This window comes from Hyalella azteca, unplaced genomic scaffold (genome assembly GCF_000764305.2).
Source record: "Hyalella azteca isolate HAZT.00-mixed unplaced genomic scaffold, Hazt_2.0.2 contig5000, whole genome shotgun sequence".
NCBI lineage: Eukaryota > Metazoa > Arthropoda > Malacostraca > Amphipoda > Hyalellidae > Hyalella > Hyalella azteca.
Genome location: NW_025935207.1, coordinates 49,584 through 71,281, shown reverse-complemented (window position 1 = coordinate 71,281; position 21,698 = coordinate 49,584). Strand labels below are relative to the sequence as shown.

Sequence of the window (21,698 nt, the reverse complement as noted above, 5' to 3'; positions counted from 1 at the left end):
ACGCTTTCTGCCGACATTGGCACCTTAGGCGCCAAATGTATCACCTTGGCTGACCAATCACGAGTAAGATGCGCATTGTAGCCAATCACTGCTCAGTTATATTACTTTTTACTTTTCTTTAAAAATGAAACTTGCAATGCCTGTTGCCATTGACTAGGTAGCAATCTTTGACCATTGATCCACCACTAGCTAAATTTTTGATAATGTTTATATCTTATTATCGATGCCTAAATCTCTAATTCCGTCGTTTAAATTCTCCATATACCTCGTAAATTTAGCTGAAAAAATTAGCAAATTCTAAAATTAGCCAATTGATTGCCTTCCGTATAGACTACTATCAATTACTCAGTATAACTTATCTATCATCTGAGCATGGACAAAAACCCGGACAAACCTTAGAGTTCCGGAATGTTACAAAAAAATGTGACAATTATTTCACGGAACGGAAGCTTGTTTTAATTTTCGAACTAACTTGATGATAATGACTTTAAAATGTGAAGTAAATGACCTCAGGCAGTCAAAACCTAGGCTGTGGTTCATTCATCCGCCAATACGGCATTTCTTAACACGTTCAGTTCGACACGTTCAACTGAACGGTGAGTTGCAAGGTCATTTTTTTCGGGTAAAATCCGCGATTTACTTTTTTTCTATTGCTTTGGCCAAAAAAATTTATAAAGACGATATTTCCTAATAGAATTTAAAAAATTGCGTAAAATTACAATTTAATGTTTGCATCGGAATCTACAAATTTACTCGTATATATTAAATTATATGGCTTTTATATGGCCTTTTTTGTCCGCGGACTTGAACGCTTTAGGGGCCATCTGCATGGCAATCAAGCGTGATGGGCCGTATATCGCACCCAACGCGTTAAATGTCATTTTCCGGTTAATATTGCAATATATCCTCATATACACTCTGAAATTTAGAGTAAAAAATGAAACTGCATGCACATATAGTTACACAAACCAATGTTTTTAAAGAGCCAGATTGATATGTTTATAATCAATAATCACTATATGATTGGGTGTGAGTCTAACTAATTATATAGAGACTTAATGATCCAGGCGGTGGTCCTTTTTAGCGCATTTTCTCATTTATGGAAAAAATGCACTAAATTGTGCTCGCCATGTCCGTCTGTCTGTCTGTCTGTCTGTCTGTCCGTTCTTCCGTGATCTCAAGTTTTCGTCGACGAGAAAATGCGCTCTCTGTCACTCACTGCAGTGAGTGTATACTGAGTAATATTTTTTAATCTATAACGAGAGGCAGCATAGTTTAATCACCGACGTTTGATGCTATACCATTGCTCGTAAATTTAGGCGATTGGACGAACCTTGCTCTAGTGATCAATCATTAGAACGAAATGCGCTCACATTTTCGCTAGGATGCGCTCACAAGTGTACTATAGCTCTTCGTCGGCGACTCGTTCAGTGAAGTAACTCCCGACAGAACTCGTTTCTCTCTTCGAGTCGTCGATCGGCGCCACGACCTTGACTTCTGATTGCGAATTATTAGTATGCAGTTGATGGTTATAGTTTTTGCGTCAGCTGCACAGAATGATTTCATCCCGTTTAATTTAATCTGTACGAAAAAATATCTGATCGATTTATTTTCTGCTTACAAGGTCCTAAGAAAAAAATTACTTAATTTCCTCATTAATGACTATCACTATCAAGTTTTTACTTTATTAAGGCTCTTTCGCCGTTTTTCTTCTTCTTCCACATACTAGAATGTTTTCTTTCTCCACGTACTGTGAAACAATTGGAGCGCCGGTAATGTTGGTATCCCTGGGCGACCTCCCAAGCAGCGTTGCTAGGGACATTCATATGCTAATTCTTTTGGTTGCTCTCCTTCAGATACGCTGCACCAGATCTCGACAGCTGGAGTATGAATAATTGATTACAGGTACATAAAAGCGCCGCAAAGACTCATATTTCTGCCTTCGTTTGAACCATTTGTTTGAGGCAAATATTCACTATGTAGTAAACTGCATGGCTGACCCATGAATCTGCCTAAATAACCTTTATTGGCTCGGAATTGCATGCAAGTGATTGAACCTTAGAAGCACAATCCAAAGACATAGCCATTAATTTATAACAACTTGCCTCCGGCGTGTACCGCATCACCAAAATTTCTAAAAAAACATGTGAGCACAACAATCCTGACCATGCGGAGTATCCTCTGTAGCTCCACAGCATAAGGTCACGAATAAGACGCATCACAAGTCAAGTAAAGGTCAATAGTTCCGCCTGCCGAGACCATGACATACGATGTTAGAGTTCGGTTTCAGATCGGTTGCGATACCTGAAGATGTTTCAAGAGAATTCCATACCCATTAGTGGCAACATTGCGTCTTGTTGAGAGTTGTTAATGTCTAGGGCGGGAGGCGCTTGGCTCGCTGCCACCCATCAATACACTTATGAAGTTATATTCTGGGCCTAATGAGAAGATTGCATGTGTAGGGGCAGCCGCCCTCTAATTTCTCTCGGCCACGGTGCAGAACTCAGGCTCCGACCGACGCTGCTTTATGGACGCTCCGACACAAGCAGCAACCTAACCTCGCCTTTGTACTACTACACGACAACTTGACCTCTCGCGCCCAGCTTCTGAGCTAACATGTTCTGCACTTTGGCATGGGAAATAGTAAGTTTTATCTTTAGGAAATTTTCTAATATAAATTTGAAATTCAAATTTTCTGGTTAAATAATGGAGATGTCGAATTAGGACATGTAAGTTTTCGTTCGACAAATAGATGGTTCGAAGGTGTATACTTCTTTTTTTAAAAATTCATTCTTTATTCGGCACGAATTCATTTCCTGTAATCCATTTCATGAATACTCTGAATTATTTCAATATTTTAAGAATTTTGCAACTAATTATGCATTTCAGTTACAAAAAGTGGTGCGAAGACGAATAAGTAACGAAGGTTTGCAATAATACGCATAGCATCGAACATTATTTAGTGTTAATATTTACAGAAGAACAACTCTACGCTCGTGCGTGAATCTTGCAACGCACGACCAGCGTTTAACGCACAGAAAAAAAACTGAGTTGACGGCGAACACCTTTACTTGAAAAAAGTTGACAATTTTATGAAAATGAACTGAAAAACAATTTAGAAAATATGCCATGTCTTCAGAAATCGTAGAGTGATGTAATATTATCTTGTTCGACATCGACATGCTAAATAATCGCGGCCATCGGTTGATAACTTGCCTTGCATGAAACATCAACACATTTAGCATTAAAGCCTCAATTCAATCTTCAATGGGTTATTTTGTAACTATTCCTTCAACTGGCATGGATTTTGCAAGTTTTAACAACACCAATTATGCACGAGATACAATCGAAAGCAACGATTCAATAACATAAAAGCCTTCAGCAATTTCCGCACCTCAAGGACGCCGACCCCCGCTTCATACTTTACAACAAACTTCTGAAGCCCCTAATAATACCTGAAAATTACGAAATTCTTTCACGCTTTATTCGTTAAACAAATATCTTTCCAGAATACGGAAGTGATCTCACGAAATTCTTTCACGCTTTATTCGTTAAAAAAATATCTTCCCAGAATACGGTTGTGATCTTTCAGTACTCAAAACAATCTAATTCGCGACCGCTTCTTGTTGCGGTTCCTCAGTTGTTTCTTGCTGCTTCGTCTTCTTGGCGGGCGCGTAGCCGAGGTCTTTGGGAATGTAGGCTTTATGATCCAGCACCAGTCGTTCGCTGGTTGTGTTGCATTTAACGTACACCTGTGGCGTACGAGGGCAAAAGTTCAAATAGAGTTATTGCTAATAATTTCAAAAAATACTATTTCAATATAACATTGGAGGAAACGTTTAAAAATCTCGTCACAATGAACCCAAGTTCATCATTTGCTACCTTGCGAGGTTATTCCGAAACACAACTGCTAGAGGACATCCACAGATTCTTTTCCGGATATAGATTTAATATATCAAAATAGTTAGGCTCTAATATTTAAACGCGCACATTATTGCATCAAATATTATAAAAAAATAACTGAACCAGCAATTATCATCAAGTGTTAAAATAAATTTTATTTTGTAATAATAACATTTATCAAAATATTAAGGATAAGTCTCTCCTTGAGCGATGTGCCACGCTCATTGTCTGGGAGGAATAAGCAACTTATACATTCGATGAAAATGTGTAAATTTTAATTAATTTCGATGCCACCAGAGAAGGGAGTGCCGTTTTAGCACTGATATAAAATTAAACAAGTAATTAATTAAACGATGGCGAAAGAAACTTTGACCACAAACTGCATAAATTTAGTACTGTAACCCATACTCCCAAAATTCCTAATAAACTTCCTAATAAATTGGAAATAACCAAGACAAATCCACCAGGACTACCAGTATTAGTGGGAGGTTCTCACCCTGGTGATGAGGTCCGCAGACTTGCGGCCGATGCGATGGCTCTCGATGTCAGTCAGTAAAGCCTGCGCGTTCGCCGTCAGATGTTCGTCTTCCATCGACAGCTTGTTCAAAATAGAATTTTATTAACTTAACTTGTCTTTTGTGATATCAAGTATATGCGAACAAAGTCTGAGGCACACATAAAATATTATGATATTGGTACCCGAAGCCACGATAAAAAATCTAGTATATAAAACATCAGAATCGGATTTTTAATAAAGCACCACTGAATGAACAGGGGAAGGGGAGATAATTTCTAATACCAAAGCACCAAATAATATAATTAGATGTATCAAACTACCGTTAGATTTGGTTGCTGACCAAGTCTATTTCAAACAACATAGACTTACCGCGCCAAAAGCTACGGTAATAGATCCATAGGCTTTTAGTACGGTATCCACGGCGCACTCGTACTGAACGCCTGTGAGAAACCGAAATGCGGTGTCGGCGACGTTCACCACAGAGGTGCCTGCAATGCACAATAAGCCTATAATAATACTCTGCACTACAGGCATAAGTTTTACAAAGGCCATGTACTTTACCTAAATAGACAAAAATGTCAAATAAATGTCTCAACAATTGGATTAAAATCGCAATATCATGTTTGCACATGGGTATTATGTCAATTATAGAAGATGATAAATAGAAAAAATGTTAATTTTGGGCACTGATTTAATTTTACAATAAATCAACATTGATTATTATGATTGAAGACAACTGTAAATGATAAGAATTACTCACCATTAGAAGGGTTTGGGAACTTTTTCTTCAGTATCCCCCTGATAGGAACGAGTTCAGGAAGGATGTCTAGGCTGGAAACGATGTAATCGTACGCCAGCAGGTCTACTTCTCCACCCTGTGCGTCATGTCAAACAATTATTATCAACAAATATAGGTACATGTGCTCTTCATAATAAATAACATCAAAAAGAGGAAATAAAGTCCAATTCACCAGTACAAACTTGACGATCTCCTCAACAAATATACACGTTCTCTTCAGAATAAAAGAAAACATCAAAAAGAGGAAATCAAGTCCAATTCACCAGCACAAACTTGACGATCTCATAAACAAATATACATGTTCCCTTCAGAATTAAAACCTATCAAAAAGATGGAATCAAGTCAAATTTACCAGCACAAGCTTGACGATCTCCTTAACAAATATACATGTCCTGTTCATGATACAAAACTGCATCTAAAAAGAAGAAATCAAGTCTAATTCACCAGCACAAGCTTGACGATATCCTCAATAAATATACATGTTCTGTTCATTATAAAAAAGAACATCAATAAGAGGGTATCAAGTGCAATTCACCAGCACAAGCTTGACGATCTCCTTGCCACAGACGAGCTGGACGCCCATCTCCTGCGCCTTGGTACGAGTCTCATGGTCATCTGTGAGCACCGCAACGCTGCGGCTCTGGCCCGCGTCGTAGGCATGAGGTAGCAGCACTACGCCACTCACATCCGTCAAGAAACGTTTCTTTAAATAATAATTTTATTAGAAAGAGTCAAACAAATAAGAATATGAATTTAATAGAAGTAAATTAGGAATTGAGGTGGGTAAACTTTTCTGCATGAAACTAGGCAACAAGGAACAATGTCTGAAATAACATTTCAATTCGAAATGATTCATACATAATAAGTGGAGTCGTAAGCTTGTAGAAAAATAATCAGGTGGAATGAAATTGATCTGTAATTGATTAATAGAACCATTCACATCCATCTAAATAACAAATGTATGTACTGGTTCAGTGTGAAACTTCTACTTGAGTGATCCAAAGAGAGCATATAACATAACATAGTGATGTCGGTGCTGAAGAGTAACGTAGGCCTGATGTGGCCTGTCGCCGATTCTTGTTCATAACTTGTTCACAGAAGATCAAAAATTGAGTCATATGACCGGATCTTCTCAAGACTGACCATAGTTTGAAATAGCTACTAGACTTCCACCGAGTTCGATATGGTGCTAGGCATTTCAAGTCTGAACAAATATTTTTCCATAGCTTCATCTAGTCTGCTCTTGAACATGTTCATTCTCGGAGCGCTAACATGAATAAATTGTCAGTGAATATTACTATAACAAAATTTATCCTGAAATAAGGTGGCAAATTCATAGCCAAATATAGCTCCATACTCTTGCAAACAAAGTGCTGTTATTATCTTACAATTTCTTTTACCTCAATTGACATATAAAGATAGATCAAATTTAAACAAGTTGAAACATAATGTCACTCCTAATAGAAGTTACCCCCTACCGCTTTGTCAGTGGCGAGTGAGACGTCCATAGTGAGGAAGACAGGAGCATCAGGGTAGTTGTAGATAGTTGGCTGGTGAATCTCACGCAGCTTAGTAACAGCTTCTGACACTGAATGCTCCTAGAAAAAATTTATTACTCCATTAAATTTCTTCAACTGCATTTTTCTTATTCTTTAGTGCATTCATCATGAACATTTAAACTTGATTGCCTTTCACTACCGTACCTGACAGTAATCCTGGAACTTGCCCTAGCAATGGCCAAGTAGCTTTATTGCTACATAAGATTGAGTTGTTTGGAAATGCTTTTAGTGTTGCATATTTATGTTGATGTCATTAGGCTAATGACATATGCTCCCCTAGTCTGAGTATAATTCTGCACTAGTCCTGCTACTTTACATTCTCACTTCAGCAATAGCCAAGACATCACCTGACTTGAGAATTGAAACATTTTTACACTTTATCTAGGGCAATAAACTGGCACATCCTTGATTGTTGACTTAGTACAAGGAAATTATTGGGGGATTATCACTAAAAATCTACCCATAGAAAGCAAGGGTTACAGAGACCCAATTTTAACCTCAATGTTGAGTTTTAAAACCTCAATGTTGAAGAAACTTAATTTTTGAACACCATTTATATTATACATACGTATTATTTATTTTGCCTAGTTCAATGTACCATAGTTGAGAGTTTCAGATGTTCCCATTAGTGAGCAATCAAGAATATATCCATTAAGATTGCAAACCTTCTCTCCTAACATCCATAGATGTGTGTGCGAATGAGGTGGGTGCAGGTGTATGATAGCTGAGTCTATAAGGAAAAGCATACTCAAAGTGATGTGATATATATATATGTGCACTATGATCTTTATGTACTGTTCAATAAGCAGTGATGTAGCAAAAGTTATTATGTTTAGGTTTAATTTTGGTTCTTAACTATATACCTAAATCCCATCCTACATCCAATCCCACATTCATTTTAAGAAGAATAGACTGGCTTCATAATAGAAAATTAATCCTAATTTAATTACAAAGTATAAACCTAACGAGTCCATAAAATTTTGCTGATTCCATATGACACAATCTCAGAAAAGATATTCTTAGCAACCATCAACACCATCATTTCTATACCTATATCTCAGCCAACAATCTTGACCATTTATTCAAGTTAAATAAAAAATAAATACATGAACTACTACAACTTGCAATTATTCATTCCATTATACATGACATAAAAAATTTTCTGCAATAATGAAAATCTCTTACAGGCCACCTGAAGTATCTTGCCACGTAGACATCATCAGCCGGTGGCCAATTCCTCCACGTGTAATTAGGAGGTTCCGTAGATGCAGCATTTCTGCAAAAAATGAATTCATTTTATGTTGTGTTAAGTAAATTTCTAATTTTAAATGAACATTGCTTGTTAAAACAAAAAGAGTATTTCTATGTTGCTACTTATTAATTAGTGAATTCTGGGGTTTTGAAAGGCACATTAGGGAATAAACAAGAACAGGAGACTGGCAGCTTCCATAATGAAGTAATAGTTGAATGAGCCATAATAACAAAAATATGCTCCATACTACAAAATTCTCATAAGATCACATTTAGTTACTTCCATACTCACAACTTCTTTCTTTCAGAAAATGGTATCCAACCAGTTTTAACTTCTTGTTCAATTTTTTTCTTCTTGTTGGCCTTTTTGATGGCTTCTCTTCTGGCACGAGTACCTTTCCTGGCAGCAGCATTTAATGCATTTAAATGGAAGCTTCTGTGATGAGGTGAAAGCCATTTATCTTCCCAGAGAACCTAAAATTAAAAACATATAAATCTAATGCTGTCTTAGAAATAAATTATTATTTACATTTTCAGTGTGGATTTCAAAAAGGCATCAGTATGAAAGATGGCATCTTGTAACAGAAAAGCTGAAATCTCTGAATAGTCACCATTTGACTCAGAAATCTTCTATTCAAACCTTTACTGGTATGAGACATAATAATGGCAGAAGCTACAGTTTCAAGTAAGTGTCATATTTAGTTAAGTACCGGCATATATTCAAGTATATAGAGTTGAAACAGCCTGAAGTTGTAGTGGAAAAACTCAACATCAGTGAATTTTCTAAATTCTAATAAATACAGGTTTAGTATACTATTATGTTTGGAATAGAGTCTCAGACTAAGACTATTCAAAATATTCAGGTGTGGTATGGTAATATAAGAACAAGTGCATATATTGTACTTCATCTAAAATTTTGATGTGAATGTCAATGAAACTAACTTTTCCACAACCTTTATGTTGCCAATCTTTAAAAGAAACAAAAATTTCGTTAACAAAACTGAGCCACAGTTTTCTATAATCTAGCCTACTCAAAAAGGCTTAAGTTATTATCTGGCATGGAAATATTGCAAGTTGAGTGTAGTAGCTGCACCCTTCAGCAGGCTGGAATTCCATAGTGGTATTAAATTAACCAGTACACATAGCATATTAGTCAAAACTAATGAAATTCAGAGAGGATGACATCAAAATATCACAATCAATCAAAGTCTATAAAGGATGACATCACAATCCCACCATCCCACAGGCTGGAATTTTATGATAGCACATAAAGCTTCTGACATTTTTGGGCAAATGCAAAACCATCTCCAGACTGTGATTGGTGGTGATGTCATCCACTCCAACCTGATTGATTGCTGGGATTGTGATGTCATCCACTCCACACTGTGATTGGTTGCTGGGATTGTGATGTCAATGTCATAAGGATTGGAATTTTCCTACTTGTTTCTGAAATCTCATAGCTCCAAAAAGGACTAATTTTTAATACAATTGGAACCTTGCAGCCCGATTGTGCTCTTTTGTTAACAATTAGATAGGAGGTAATTCATCTGGAGGAAACTTTGTAGTTCCAGAAATGGTGGGGCCACGGGAAAGCTCTAGTCATGGCCCTAAAGGTAAATGTTCCCACACTTCAATGTCATCCTCTCCAGACTATTATTGGATGGGTTCAATATGCTATGTGTATTGTGTACTGGTTATTGGTTAATTTAATACTCCTCTAGAATTCCTCTAAAAAGGATGACATCACAATCCCACCATCCCACAGGCTGGAATTTTATGATAGCACATAAAGCTTCTGACATTTTTGGGCAAATGCAAAACCAGCACATAAAGCTTCTGACATTTTTGGGCAAATGCAAAACCATCTCCAGACTGTGATTGGTGGTGATGTCATCCACTCCAATCTGATTGATTGCTGGGATTGTAATGTCAGTGTCATAAGGATTGGAATTTTCCTATTTGTTTCTGAAATCTCATAGCTCCAAAAAGGACTAATTTTTAATACAATTGGAACCTTGCAGCCCGATTGTGCTCTTTTGTTAAGAATTAGATAGGAGGTAATTCATCTGGAGGAAACTTTGTAGTTCCAGAAATGGCAAGGCCACAGGAAAGCTCTAGTCATTGCCCTAAAGTTAAATGTTTCCCACTCTTGAATGTCATCCTCTCCAGACTATTATTGGATGGGTTCAATATGCTATGCGTACTGGTTATTGGTTAATTTAATACTCCTCTAGAATTCCAGCCTCTATAATAACAGTGAGTGAATGGTAGAGTGTAAGTGGATAACTACATAATCAATCACAGTCTGGAGATGAACATGTATATATATATCCAGCATCCATCCAAAAATGACAAGCTTCATGCACTATTCTAGAATTCCAGCCTGACTGCTGCAGAGTAGCAGGCTAAGAGGCTGTGATGATAGAATTTCCTTTTCAGTTCTATGTTTAGCTGATATTTTGCAAAGAAGAAAGAATCAACTTACCACTGGTAAGTCATATGTGGTACTGGCAACTTGATATTGGATATCATAATCATATCATATCAGCAGCATAGTTAAAATGCATCCATAAAATTATTCAAGTACCTGTACATATGAAAATTTTAGACTCCACTGAAAGTTATGCAACTAAATTTATTTTTAAGAAACATTTATTCTCTTCTCAGTCCTAGGACAGTCAGACACCAGGCATGAAATATATCTACTTGGCAAGCTGTGACTGAATTTTTCAAGCCATGGTTTTATGGATTTGCCAGCCATGATTCCATTTTTTCAAGCTGTGAATTCCATATCTCAGCCATCATGCCATGAAAAGCCATTTATGAGGCATGAATTTACTTTAAAATCCATACAAGTGTTATTCTAAATCTCTAATTTTACCCTAAAACAGTCAAAAGGCAACAATAATATTTGCCTTTATTGTAAGCTAATAGCTGAACATGTGTTAATCACAGTTAATGCAATCTGGCTTGACTACAACTATGCGTGATTTTCAACAAAACATTTAGGTTGACTTGTTTACATTACAATGATTACTTTCTACAAGACTGCAGGATATTTTAATCAAATTAATGGGAATCAGGAAATGGTAAATTAATGTAGATTGTGGAAGTGGAAAATTTTATGAAATGACATGTTTGCAAAGTGCAAACTGCATTTTTTTTCAATCAAACAAAAATTTATAATGTTGGAGCCAGGAGATTTTATACCTACTGAAATTACTATATGATATTTCAGAAGCAGAATACCTCAATATTTCAGAAAAAATAGGACTTTTCCAGCCCTGTACAGTAAGTAACACAGGCTGCAATCTGTCAGTCAGACACCCTGTGACAGTGACAGGATTGGAAAAGTCCTATTTTTTCTGAAATATTGCGGCTCTAATATCATATACCGGTACCTAATTTCAGACTTCAGTAGGTGTAAAATCTTGTGGCTCCAAAGTTATGAACACTAGGTATAAGTAATTATTTTGTTCTCATATTTGTCAGTTTATGATACTCAATTTGAAATCAACTTTACTTAATGGAGAGGATAATAGACAATGGAGAGAACAGAGAAGGAAAAATGGCAACATTGTTTCATTTGTTTGTATTGAATGAAGAATGTGGTTCAAGGACCTTTTGAAAGCGCGATTGGACTAAGAGTATAAGGCACTAACACTACGACAAACGGTTTCCTGCGTATGGTCTTACCTGTGAAAAACAAATTGGTGAACGGATTATAGGCTGTAAAGTATTCAGATTACACAGAGACGATGAAAAAGCATTTCGCGGAAGCAAATTCAGAAAACGAGTAGATATATTCATGTTTAATTTATTACGATGTCCACTACTACCGGCAACAACAGTCAACAAACCGATAGTATTAGTAACACTGAATTAGGGATGTTCCTTCAGCGCGGAACGTTGTGCTCGAATCCGAATCAAAATATAGTTAGAGTGAAAATGCTCTATGGTTGCATACTGCAGTATGTTACTTAATTCCTTTTAATCAGCGATATTGATTTGGTATAAAATTTTATCTAAACAGACCATTAGAACATTTCTTATCTGAAGTCACAGTTTCAGACAAGACATGACTTATAACTTTTTAGAAAATCGCCGTTGAAATTTGTTATCTCGGGTTCGGGATCTATGACTTAGAGACGCTGAGTTATCCTGAGTAGTTGGGAGGTGTCAACAACTCGCAATTTACAGTTAATGAACTATTTCAAAAACTCGAAAGTTTTTCTGACATTTGTGAGTTAAATGGGTTGAGATGAACAAATAACTTTCAAATCTTAAGATGTCAATCTCGTACAAGTACAATTACAAACGTGCATAGAAATCTCTTTGATATCTTCTTCGAAGTTAGAATAGGGACTGTCAGTCACTGTGTGACCCAGAGACAGTAAGACTGCAACCATCTATGGCTGTTGCTGTCCCATGAGTGAAGATTCCTTTGACTTGAGTGCCGATTTCAATGACCTATGTGGCTAATGGCTATGTCTGATTCTATGAGAATAATAATGAGTCTAGGCTATGACCCTGGTCCCTGAGGCTCAGGCTGAGGCTGATAACAGTCAACTGAGTCCAGAGTAAAAATTATGAACTTTATACTAAAATTGTATTGTTTTGGGTAGGTAACTTTTTTGACAAATAGGCATAAATCTCTATACTAGGTATACCTACTATAATAGTATAGGTAGGCCTATAGCACAACTTTTAACCTTTAACTTTCATTGTAAAAGCTAAATGTAAAGTAAGAGTTTTCAGGTAGGATAGCCTAACATAATAACATTCCCCCAACACTTGATCGACAATTCTACGGACCCGCCTGCAGATTCGCGCATCTGTGACACTCATAAATAATTTCTTAAATACATCTTAACGGGTCTGTATGAATTTTGGAATGTGAGTAGGTATTAATTATCGATACGCTGCCGTAGGAATCATTAAAAATTTTTGCATGAATTAATTCCTAACCTAACTTAATCTAACCTAACCTAATGATAAGTCATGTAAAAATCTGTAATAATTCCTGCGACAGCGTACGTATTGATCATTAATACTCACATTCCAAAATTTGAGCAGATGATGCAGATCCGTTGAGTATTGAAGGAATTATGTGTGTCCCAGTTGCTTAAAAAAAAACGTTTATTGGTTTTAATTAAAAAATAAAACATTTAAAAATCTGTAATAATTCATGCGGCAGCATATCAATAATTAATACTCACATTCCAAAATTCATACAGATCCGTTATGTATTGAAGGCATAGTGGCAAAGCAGCAATTTTTTTAGACTCTTCATCAAGTTCATTTTTGAGTCCTATAAGTAGACCAGGAAAGTATCTTGGATACCAGCATTATCATACATAAGGAATTGGTTTAGATATTGAGTGGATGAGGAAATTAAAAATGAACTGATTCTAAAAAATCTCTGGTTTGCCACTATGATTGAAGGAATTATGAGTGTCCCAGTTGCTTAAAAAATACGTTTATGGGTTTTAATTAAAAAATAATTCATGTAAAAATCTATAATAATTCATGCGGCAGCATATCAATAATTAATACTCACATTCCAAAATTCATACAGATCCGTTATGTATTGAAGGAATTATGAGTGTCCCAGTTGCTTAAAAAATACGTTTATGGGTTTTAATTAAAAAATAATTCATGTAAAAATCTATAATAATTCCTGCGGCAGCATATAAATAATTAATACTCACATTCCAAAATTCATACAAATTTAATACTCACATTCCAAAATTCATACAGATCCGTTAAGTATTGAAGGAATTATGAGTGTCCCAGTTGCTTAAAAAATATGTTTATTGGTTTTAATTAAAAAACAATTCATGTAAAATCTAATAATTCCTGTGGCAGCGTATCGATAATTAATACTCACATTCCAAAGTTAATACAGATCCGTTAAGTATTGAAGGAATTAGGAGTGTCCCAGTTGCTTAAAAAATACGTTTATTGGTTTTAATTAAAAAATAAGTCATGTAAAAATCTGTAATAATTCCTGCGGCAGTGTATCGATAATTAATACCGTACTCACATTCCAAAATTCATACAGATCCGTTAAGTATTTAAGGAATTATGAGTGTCCCAGTTGCGCGAGTCCGCAGGTGGGTCCGTATGGTCTATTGAGTTCCCCCAACTCCCAAGTAAAACTTTTAAACAAGTTTTACTGTTTTGGCTTTAAAAAATGAAATCTATAATTCAGAACTTGTAGTTCATGCAGGTTATTGATATTTAGACAGTTTACAGAATAAATATATAGGGTAAATGTGGTATATTCTGACACATTAAAGACGTAGCAAAAAATGAATGGCTATAAAAATATCACCGTGTGCGCAACTTGAGTTCTGACTGCTTTACGTCACTCTCAAAACACCACACTACGTGCCAGCAACAATGAAACGTCACAAACTGTTGCCAAATTTATTTAAAAGCCTTTAGAATTCAAACCTACAAATTCCCTGAATTCCGACACTGTGTGCGACTAAATGTGGCATATTGGGAGACTAATTCCGGCAACGCTTCAAACTCTATTAATTTGTAATTAGGGCACCCTGTTTCGGAATTCCGATGCCCTGTGTGAGCTGTATCAGAATACGACACAGCTCAGAACAAGCTTAATTAAAAAATTTTAATTTTTTAATTAAGAGCTATTAAGCTTTTAATTAAGAAATTTTATTTTTTGGACACAGCTCAGAACAAGCTGTGTTGAAATTAGTTTTTATGTGTCTAAAACCGTTGCTTAACTTAATCAGCTATTAATTTGTTTACCACTTGAAATCAGCAAATACTAGTATACTTGAAGGATTCCTAATATATTCACAGACTTATTTAAAAAACTCGAATCATAATATTCTTTCTACACAAACAGTTTATCACCATTTCCATTTGGTAGAGCAAGGTCAACTATCAACTTTGACACGTTTTTTGATGTTCTCACTGGGTGACGTGCACTGTCTCTCTTTGGATCTTAACATTTTCCCACCAGACGGCCCAGACCTAGTGTTTTGGCAATAGTATGGCGCGCAATAGTATGATGTCACTATTTCAACCATCAATGATTGACAAAGGAACTAAGCATGGAACTGAGACTAAGCTTAATATAAAGGAAAAAATTGAGAAATGTTGGAATTACCCACGATGTCGGAATATACCACGTTTATCCTAGGTAGGCTTAGTACATGATCTGCCTGAAGGGCTGAAGCCAAGTAAGGAGACTTCAGACTCTTTTCTACCACTGCCTACATCTGGATTTTTTTAAAGAATTGAGTTGAAATATTTTTCAGCCTCGAAAATTTCCAAGTCATGAGTTGATGTTGATCATTTCTTGATTGTTTAATCTAAACTTTACAATTTTCAATGGTCATCTGGTATTTTTCAAGTAAATGGCTTTGGTTAATGGTGAATAATTTTTAAAAAGTCATGAATTTCAGATTAATCTATTATTTTATTAAAACCACAATAAAAAATCCCACTTGAGCACGTGAGTTGAATTGAGGCAGATTTGCTTAATAAAAAGTGACTGAAGCTAGTATATAATATTCCTGCTTATCACTGAAATCCTGTGGCAGTGGCAGACTGGCTCTAATATCACTGGTGTGTGGTGTGCCTGTGTCAGGCTGTGTGAAATATATCTATCTACCTTTTGGGCCGGGCATGAAATATATCCACTGTTCAAGCCTAAAGTAAAGGCTCAAGCCACAACTTGAGATTTCCTGCTGTTTTTGGAGCCATGAGATTCCTGCCAGACTAGGTGAATTATCTGCTATCATATTGTTAATAAAATTACACAATCTGGGCACAAGATTCCAAATGGATTGAAAATTGGTCACTTTGCAGCTGTGAAATTTCATTTGCAAGTAGGAAAATTCCAATCAAGTTTTTGACCATGAACACTGGCAACTAGAAATTTTCCACCAATTTTGGAATTGGGTGCGTGCTCACCTCCAGTCAAGACCTTTAAATTTGTCATTCATGCTGCATAAAAGCTCTTTTACTAGCATCACAAAACAAACGCACGGTTTGGCAGTTAACTAAAAGTTCAATTAACAAGTATTCATAACATTCCTAAAAAGACTAAAACATTCCCTTGTGCATATCAACATCCTAAAAGAAAAAAACAGCAACAATGCACTAAGAACATTTGGCATGGTCACCTTTGCCTTCCCAATCCCACCTACCCCTCTCAACCCTCCACTCCTCAAGACCCCATTCTTATCATTCTCCTCTCCCTCAACCTCCACACTTTTTCCAAATGTCTTTTCACACTTTCAAGTATAGCTGCATTTGCTCCCTCAGACAGACCCACAATCATTTCAATCTGCTCTTTGCTTGTTCTCTCATACCCCACTTGGTTAATCTAACCTCCTTCATTCAGAATCACCTCCTTCATAGACTTATGCCTTCTCTCATATGCCCCATATTCCATTAAAAAGTGAAATGCAGTTTTCTTCTCATCCCCATCACCCATGAAACATCTATCTTGTGTAGGATCTGCAAGATTCCTGCTAGATGAATTACCCTCCATCCTTTTTTTAACAAAATTTCTCAATTGAACAGCACTTCAGGCAAGATTCCAAATGCATTGAAAATTTGTCCCTTTGATGCCATGAAATCACAGTAATGAGTAGGAAAATGCTAATTCTGTAGTATGATCTATTTTTCCTCTATTTGGAATTTTGCAGCCCAATCATGCATTTTTGCCAACAATTAGATTAGAGATAATTAATCTAGAAGGCATCTTGATACTCTTAAAATGGTAGGAAAGCTCTAGTTGCAGCTTGAATGGTATCTATGTATGTATATATTTCATGTCAGATCTGAAGCATTGTTTTTCATTTTAGTATAATACATCTTTATAGTATTTTCAATTGCTTTAAGCAAAACTGTTCAATAAGTCATGATTGATGATTCATGACTTATTTAACAATTAATTCATCAAAATCTCAATTGAGTGTCATATTCTCTTCTGCAAATGGGATATCTGTCCCCTAAATTTTCTAGATTGGAATCATTGGAGATTATTTTCTTGTAGAATAAATTTCAATTTATATAATATAGGTATAGGTATATTTGTATATAGGTACCAAACTTCTTTGCAATCTTAAGCATGTGCTATGTCTTCACCAGTTTAACTGCTTGACTGTTACCACAAATAAAAAGTATTTAATAGGGATGTGTCAGTCTTTCAACTATGGTTTTACATAGGGACAGCACAATTAGAAACGGCCTTTTTACTGACATTTTGCATCCCTCAAGTTGGGATTTATGGCCATATATAAAATTTCATAGCACTAAACTAATTTATTTCTTTTGAATTTAATTTTTCAACCATCAGTATCAGAAATTTTAATAGGTATGTATATTAAAAAATGTTTGCTCAGAACATCAAAAATTGCTGCTATGAAGCCATTGTAGTTGATGAACTTTATTATCGAAGTTAGTTATTAAAGCATCTGCAGATTTTAAAGTTAATATCACTTCAGACCAAAGATGCTGCCAAAGATGTAAATCTTATCCCAGTTTTTGCCACCAGGAGTTATCAAATATTGTCATTAATTTTTCTCTATTGTTCCTATCTATAACACTGCTCCTCTTGTCCATCTCAAATCTAGGAAAATGTCTGGAAATAATTTACTAGCATGTCCTCCTCAGCTCAAGGCTATTCAGCACTATCTCAAATTGGGAGTTGACTATGAAGGCAGGGAGCCTGTGATCACTTATTGGGGTGAGTCTCATTAGATGAGAAGAAATGTATGATTTACTTGTTATTGATATTGAAACAATAAGGAAAGATGATTGAAAATTACTGCCATGTTTTGCGGTGTGGTTCTGGGTAGTTTGATACTCCATATTCTACAATGCTTGTCATGATCATGGGTTTTTTCATACACTGGATGGGAGTGAATTCAACACTTATTTCAAGACATTCAGTGGTACATGGTTCACCATGAAACACTTTTACCTAGATATGGTTGGAATTGTTGAAAGGTAATTAAGCTCTATTTTTATTGGCCTGAATATTTGCCCATGAAATATCCTTGAGGCCTTAATAACTGATTTTTTGTTGATGAACTTTTATATTAATCTTCATTTGAGCAGCTAGACTGTACTCTCTACAGACGGCACTCAAGATTGATAAGAAATCTCCTGAAGCTCGCACACTCCTGGCTGGTCTTATGGACTGGCTGGAGGCATTTAAAAAAGTTTGTTTATTTGAATGAAGCTTTTTTAGTGTTTTATTTTGTCTTATAATTGACTTATATATGGCTGATAGACAGTTAATTAATGTCTATCTTCAAACGTAGTAATTTTAATTTTTTTTGCAATAAGATCTTTTTTTTTTTTTGGGGGGGGGGGGGGTCATCATTATCTGTTCCAACATTGATTCATTGATCATATAATAGAATGATAATGAATTCTAATTTTTGGTTTCTGAAATTCATAGTAGGTAAATCGTATGAACTCTTGGTATAATTTTAAATATAATCTTGCGTCTCCTCAGAACAACCATGACAATGAAGCCATCTCCAGTGATGTTGCTGGCCAGGCTCTGCTAGAAAATGAGGCCAACAAACTTTTCATGTTTGCTGATTCAAATGACAGGGCTGGCAACTTTAACAAGTCAGTAAAAGCTTACACTCGGGTATAGAATTCACTCATCATTTGGATTTCAAGGACCTTCATTTACAAGCACAGTATTTGAGCATCAGAAATCGCCTTTCTTCATTTTGCATGCACACGAGTTTAATGTTTATTTTTATATGTTGTTTTAGGTGTTTTCATTTGATATTTGCATTGCAGGAATGTAGTGAAGAGCTTTTACACAGCTGGCGTGATACTGGATGTATGCGATGTGTTTGGTGAGCTCAGTGAAGAAGTTCTGGCACAGAGAAAGTATGCTAAATGGAAGGCCACCTACATTCACAACTGCCTCAAACAAGGCCAAACTCCTATACCAGGACCCATAGGAGGTGATGAAGGTAAGTATTTGGTGATTTGATCCCTTTTTTGCTCTCAAATAAATTTATACATCAAAAAATTTTACACTTCGTCGTTTTCATTGAATCCTGTCTAGAAATCGTTTGCCTATAATAAGTACTAGAAATTATTTTATTTATATTATTAAGGGAAATAAATTTGTCTAACAAAGAATATTAGATTAAATTTTCCATTCAGTTTTCTGGATTTACTAGCTGGCAATGGTGGACTACTTCATCACCTTCCATGAAGAAAACTAATTTCCAAAATTCACCATGTAAAGCCCATCTTCCACATGAATGAACCAGTTTTCAAGGATCTAATTATTTAATAATTTATTCAGCAGTTGCTTTTGTCTATAAAAACCCCACTGTTAGTGGTCAAAACTATACCTTGATGCACTGCTTGTGCTTTCCATTCGACTTACTATGAACAGATGGTCCCACAACGGGAGATGAACTTGGTTTCACAGTGCCTCAAGGTCCAGCACCCAGCTCCGAACAGACCTCGACCTACAACCCTCCTGTCTTGCCCACACAGCCTAGTCTGCCTCCCGTGGCTGCCTCGTCTCCTGCTCACGACACTCAGGTGACTGATCAGCTGAAACCTTATGAAAAATAGCTTATTACATGCTAGAAATTGCTGCTACCTGTAGGTACTTTGGGTGCTGCGCGTACCTAAGCTAGTTTTGATGACCGAGTGCTGTGCTTATGGAATGTCTACTTAGCGGTTATTTGAATTATTACAAGTTCAAACCAAGAGTTTAGTTGACACTCATGGGACGAATGCAGCGATTTCATACTCGTTATTACATTTTTCATGCAAAAAAGTGATTTAGAAGATGTTCAGAGATGTACATTATGTTCCATGTTTAGATGTGTAAATCAAAGTGAGATGTGTGGGTCAGTTGAATGAAAGTAAATTTATGTATTTATTATTATAATTTTTTTAATTCTCTCATCCAGCTCACAAATTTGTCTCTGCGATGAACTGTTTTGAATTTTCTTCTTCCTTCTTACGGATAAATGCCAATATATTCCCCTCGCTAATATATTCCCTAAACGTTTAGCTGACAAAATTCTACCATGCATATGAGAACGGTTTTACACTTCATTAAACAAACGACTTTATATTCAACAAGTTTATTTATGAATGTGTAAAACAAATTAAATTGTTTCTGAATATTTCAGTAGCAGTTTATGTTGCAGATCTTCATTATTTCGCAATTGAATATTGCGAAATATTGAAGTCTTAGTTGAGATGAATGTACGAACTTACTTCTTCCATGTGGACAAGTCTGTAATAAATAACATATGTATACATTCAATTAAAGGTAATGTTACCCCTCTTTGGTTGTCCATGACATACAGTACATCGATATACGGGATTGAATTAAAAATAATCTTGATGAAACAACACTATGAATTGAATTGACAAACATGAAGCCAATGAATGACAATTTCCATCGCAATTAAATTAAATGACATCAGGAACGCCATTGCTTATTCCAATCGACTTCTGAAGTATTATACTAGCTTTCGTTAAACATTTTGTGCTGCAGCAAATTATATCTTAGTTATATATTTCTATAAAGTCTCAATTAACACGTTAAAAGCGAGAAAATCTTGTGTTTTTCGTAACCTGTTAAATTAAGGTCAATACAATAATTGAAGGGATTTTGTTTAGTCGTATCATAAATTCTAATTTTTCAACTGTAGATTCAATAAGCTTTTTCATAATTGCCTTGACAATTACAAATTGATAATTGGTATGATTTTGGAAAATCATGACAGGCCAAAACTGGCCTATTCCGCGTCTATACTAATATACTATCTACTAATTCATATATTTATATATACTATAATAACTCTTGTTGCCCACAGCCTGCAGCCAGCAAGTGTCCCGTATCTGCAGCAGACATCAAGATGGCGCGCAAGCACTGCAAGTGGGCGGATAGTGCACTTGACTACGAGGATATCACCACGGCTGTAGAAAACCTTACCAAAGCCTTACAATTGCTTAAAGGTAACCTCTCTTAAAAGAGGCGCATGGTGTTGGGTCAGATGGAAGAATGTGGGCCGCTTCTAAGAATTTCAACGGAAAAGCAAGTAATGAGATTTTCGAGTTCTCGATTGAAGTGCATTATTTCTTAGTCATTATTCAACCTTGTAAAATGATGCCGAGTAACCGACTTGACCGAAATAAGAACTGAAATGGAAATAGACGAATGTAACTAGGGTGGACGATAGGCAGCGGCCACAACGGCCATTTGCCATTTATTACTAGAGGCAACATGAAATACCAGAATTCAACTGCATTTCAACAGCACAGTTCTAGTCTTGAACAAGAATCTGTGAAAAGCTTCATGAATAAAATCCATGGCTTTGAAGAAAATTTAGTAAACATGATCTCTTTTTATACGATTTGCATGCAGATTGATTGTGGTCGTAGTTGATAGATAAAATTACAAACTTTTGAAGCCCCTGAATATGACGTAACACAGTGAATTATTTCTGAAATGCTAGAATCATTGTGACTTTCATTGTGACCGTGATTGCGATTGCTAATAGTAATATTAGTTATAACTAATCTTAAGCACATATACGTAATTTTTTACGTTTGCGTTAGATAAGTGCCGTCTGGATAATATATTAAATACAGAAGATGCATATTCTAACGA

General features: G+C 35.8%; 2 protein-coding genes across 2 annotated transcripts; one reads left to right on the top strand and one right to left on the bottom strand.

Moving 5' to 3' along the window:
• Positions 1 to 2,947: 2,947 nt before the first annotated feature.
• On the bottom strand, positions 2,948 to 11,919 carry LOC108664608 (39S ribosomal protein L1, mitochondrial). The gene is made up of 9 exons (XM_018151231.2): positions 11,726 to 11,919; positions 8,322 to 8,503; positions 7,964 to 8,054; positions 6,698 to 6,817; positions 5,755 to 5,922; positions 5,181 to 5,295; positions 4,790 to 4,908; positions 4,400 to 4,501; positions 2,948 to 3,752 (listed from the first exon to the last, which is right to left on the bottom strand). The coding sequence occupies exons 1-9, from the start codon at positions 11,837 to 11,839 to the stop codon at positions 3,606 to 3,608; spliced, it is 1,158 nt and encodes a 385-aa protein (XP_018006720.1). The 5' UTR covers positions 11,840 to 11,919; the 3' UTR covers positions 2,948 to 3,605.
• Positions 11,920 to 17,419: 5,500 nt separating this feature from the next.
• On the top strand, positions 17,420 to 21,691 carry LOC108664605 (vacuolar protein sorting-associated protein VTA1 homolog). The gene is made up of 6 exons (XM_018151226.2): positions 17,420 to 17,765; positions 18,140 to 18,243; positions 18,543 to 18,661; positions 18,842 to 19,020; positions 19,455 to 19,606; positions 20,902 to 21,691. The coding sequence occupies exons 1-6, from the start codon at positions 17,657 to 17,659 to the stop codon at positions 21,055 to 21,057; spliced, it is 819 nt and encodes a 272-aa protein (XP_018006715.1). The 5' UTR covers positions 17,420 to 17,656; the 3' UTR covers positions 21,058 to 21,691.
• The last annotated feature ends 7 nt before the right edge of the window (positions 21,692 to 21,698 follow it).

Coding starts and splice junctions, on each gene's coding strand:
- LOC108664608 (XM_018151231.2), bottom strand. CDS start 11,839: ATGAATATATCTACTCGTTTTCTGAATTTGCTTCCGCGAAATGCTTTT. Junction 6,818..7,963: donor CAAGATACTTCAGGTGGCCT/GTAAGAGATTTT, acceptor AATTTTTTCTAG/GAGCATTCAGTGTCAGAAGC. Junction 5,923..6,697: donor CACTCGCCACTGACAAAGCG/GTAGGGGGTAAC, acceptor TATTATTTAAAG/AAACGTTTCTTGACGGATGT.
- LOC108664605 (XM_018151226.2), top strand. CDS start 17,657: ATGTCTGGAAATAATTTACTAGCATGTCCTCCTCAGCTCAAGGCTATT. Junction 17,766..18,139: donor GCCTGTGATCACTTATTGGG/GTGAGTCTCATT, acceptor TCATTTGAGCAG/CTAGACTGTACTCTCTACAG. Junction 19,021..19,454: donor ACCCATAGGAGGTGATGAAG/GTAAGTATTTGG, acceptor TACTATGAACAG/ATGGTCCCACAACGGGAGAT.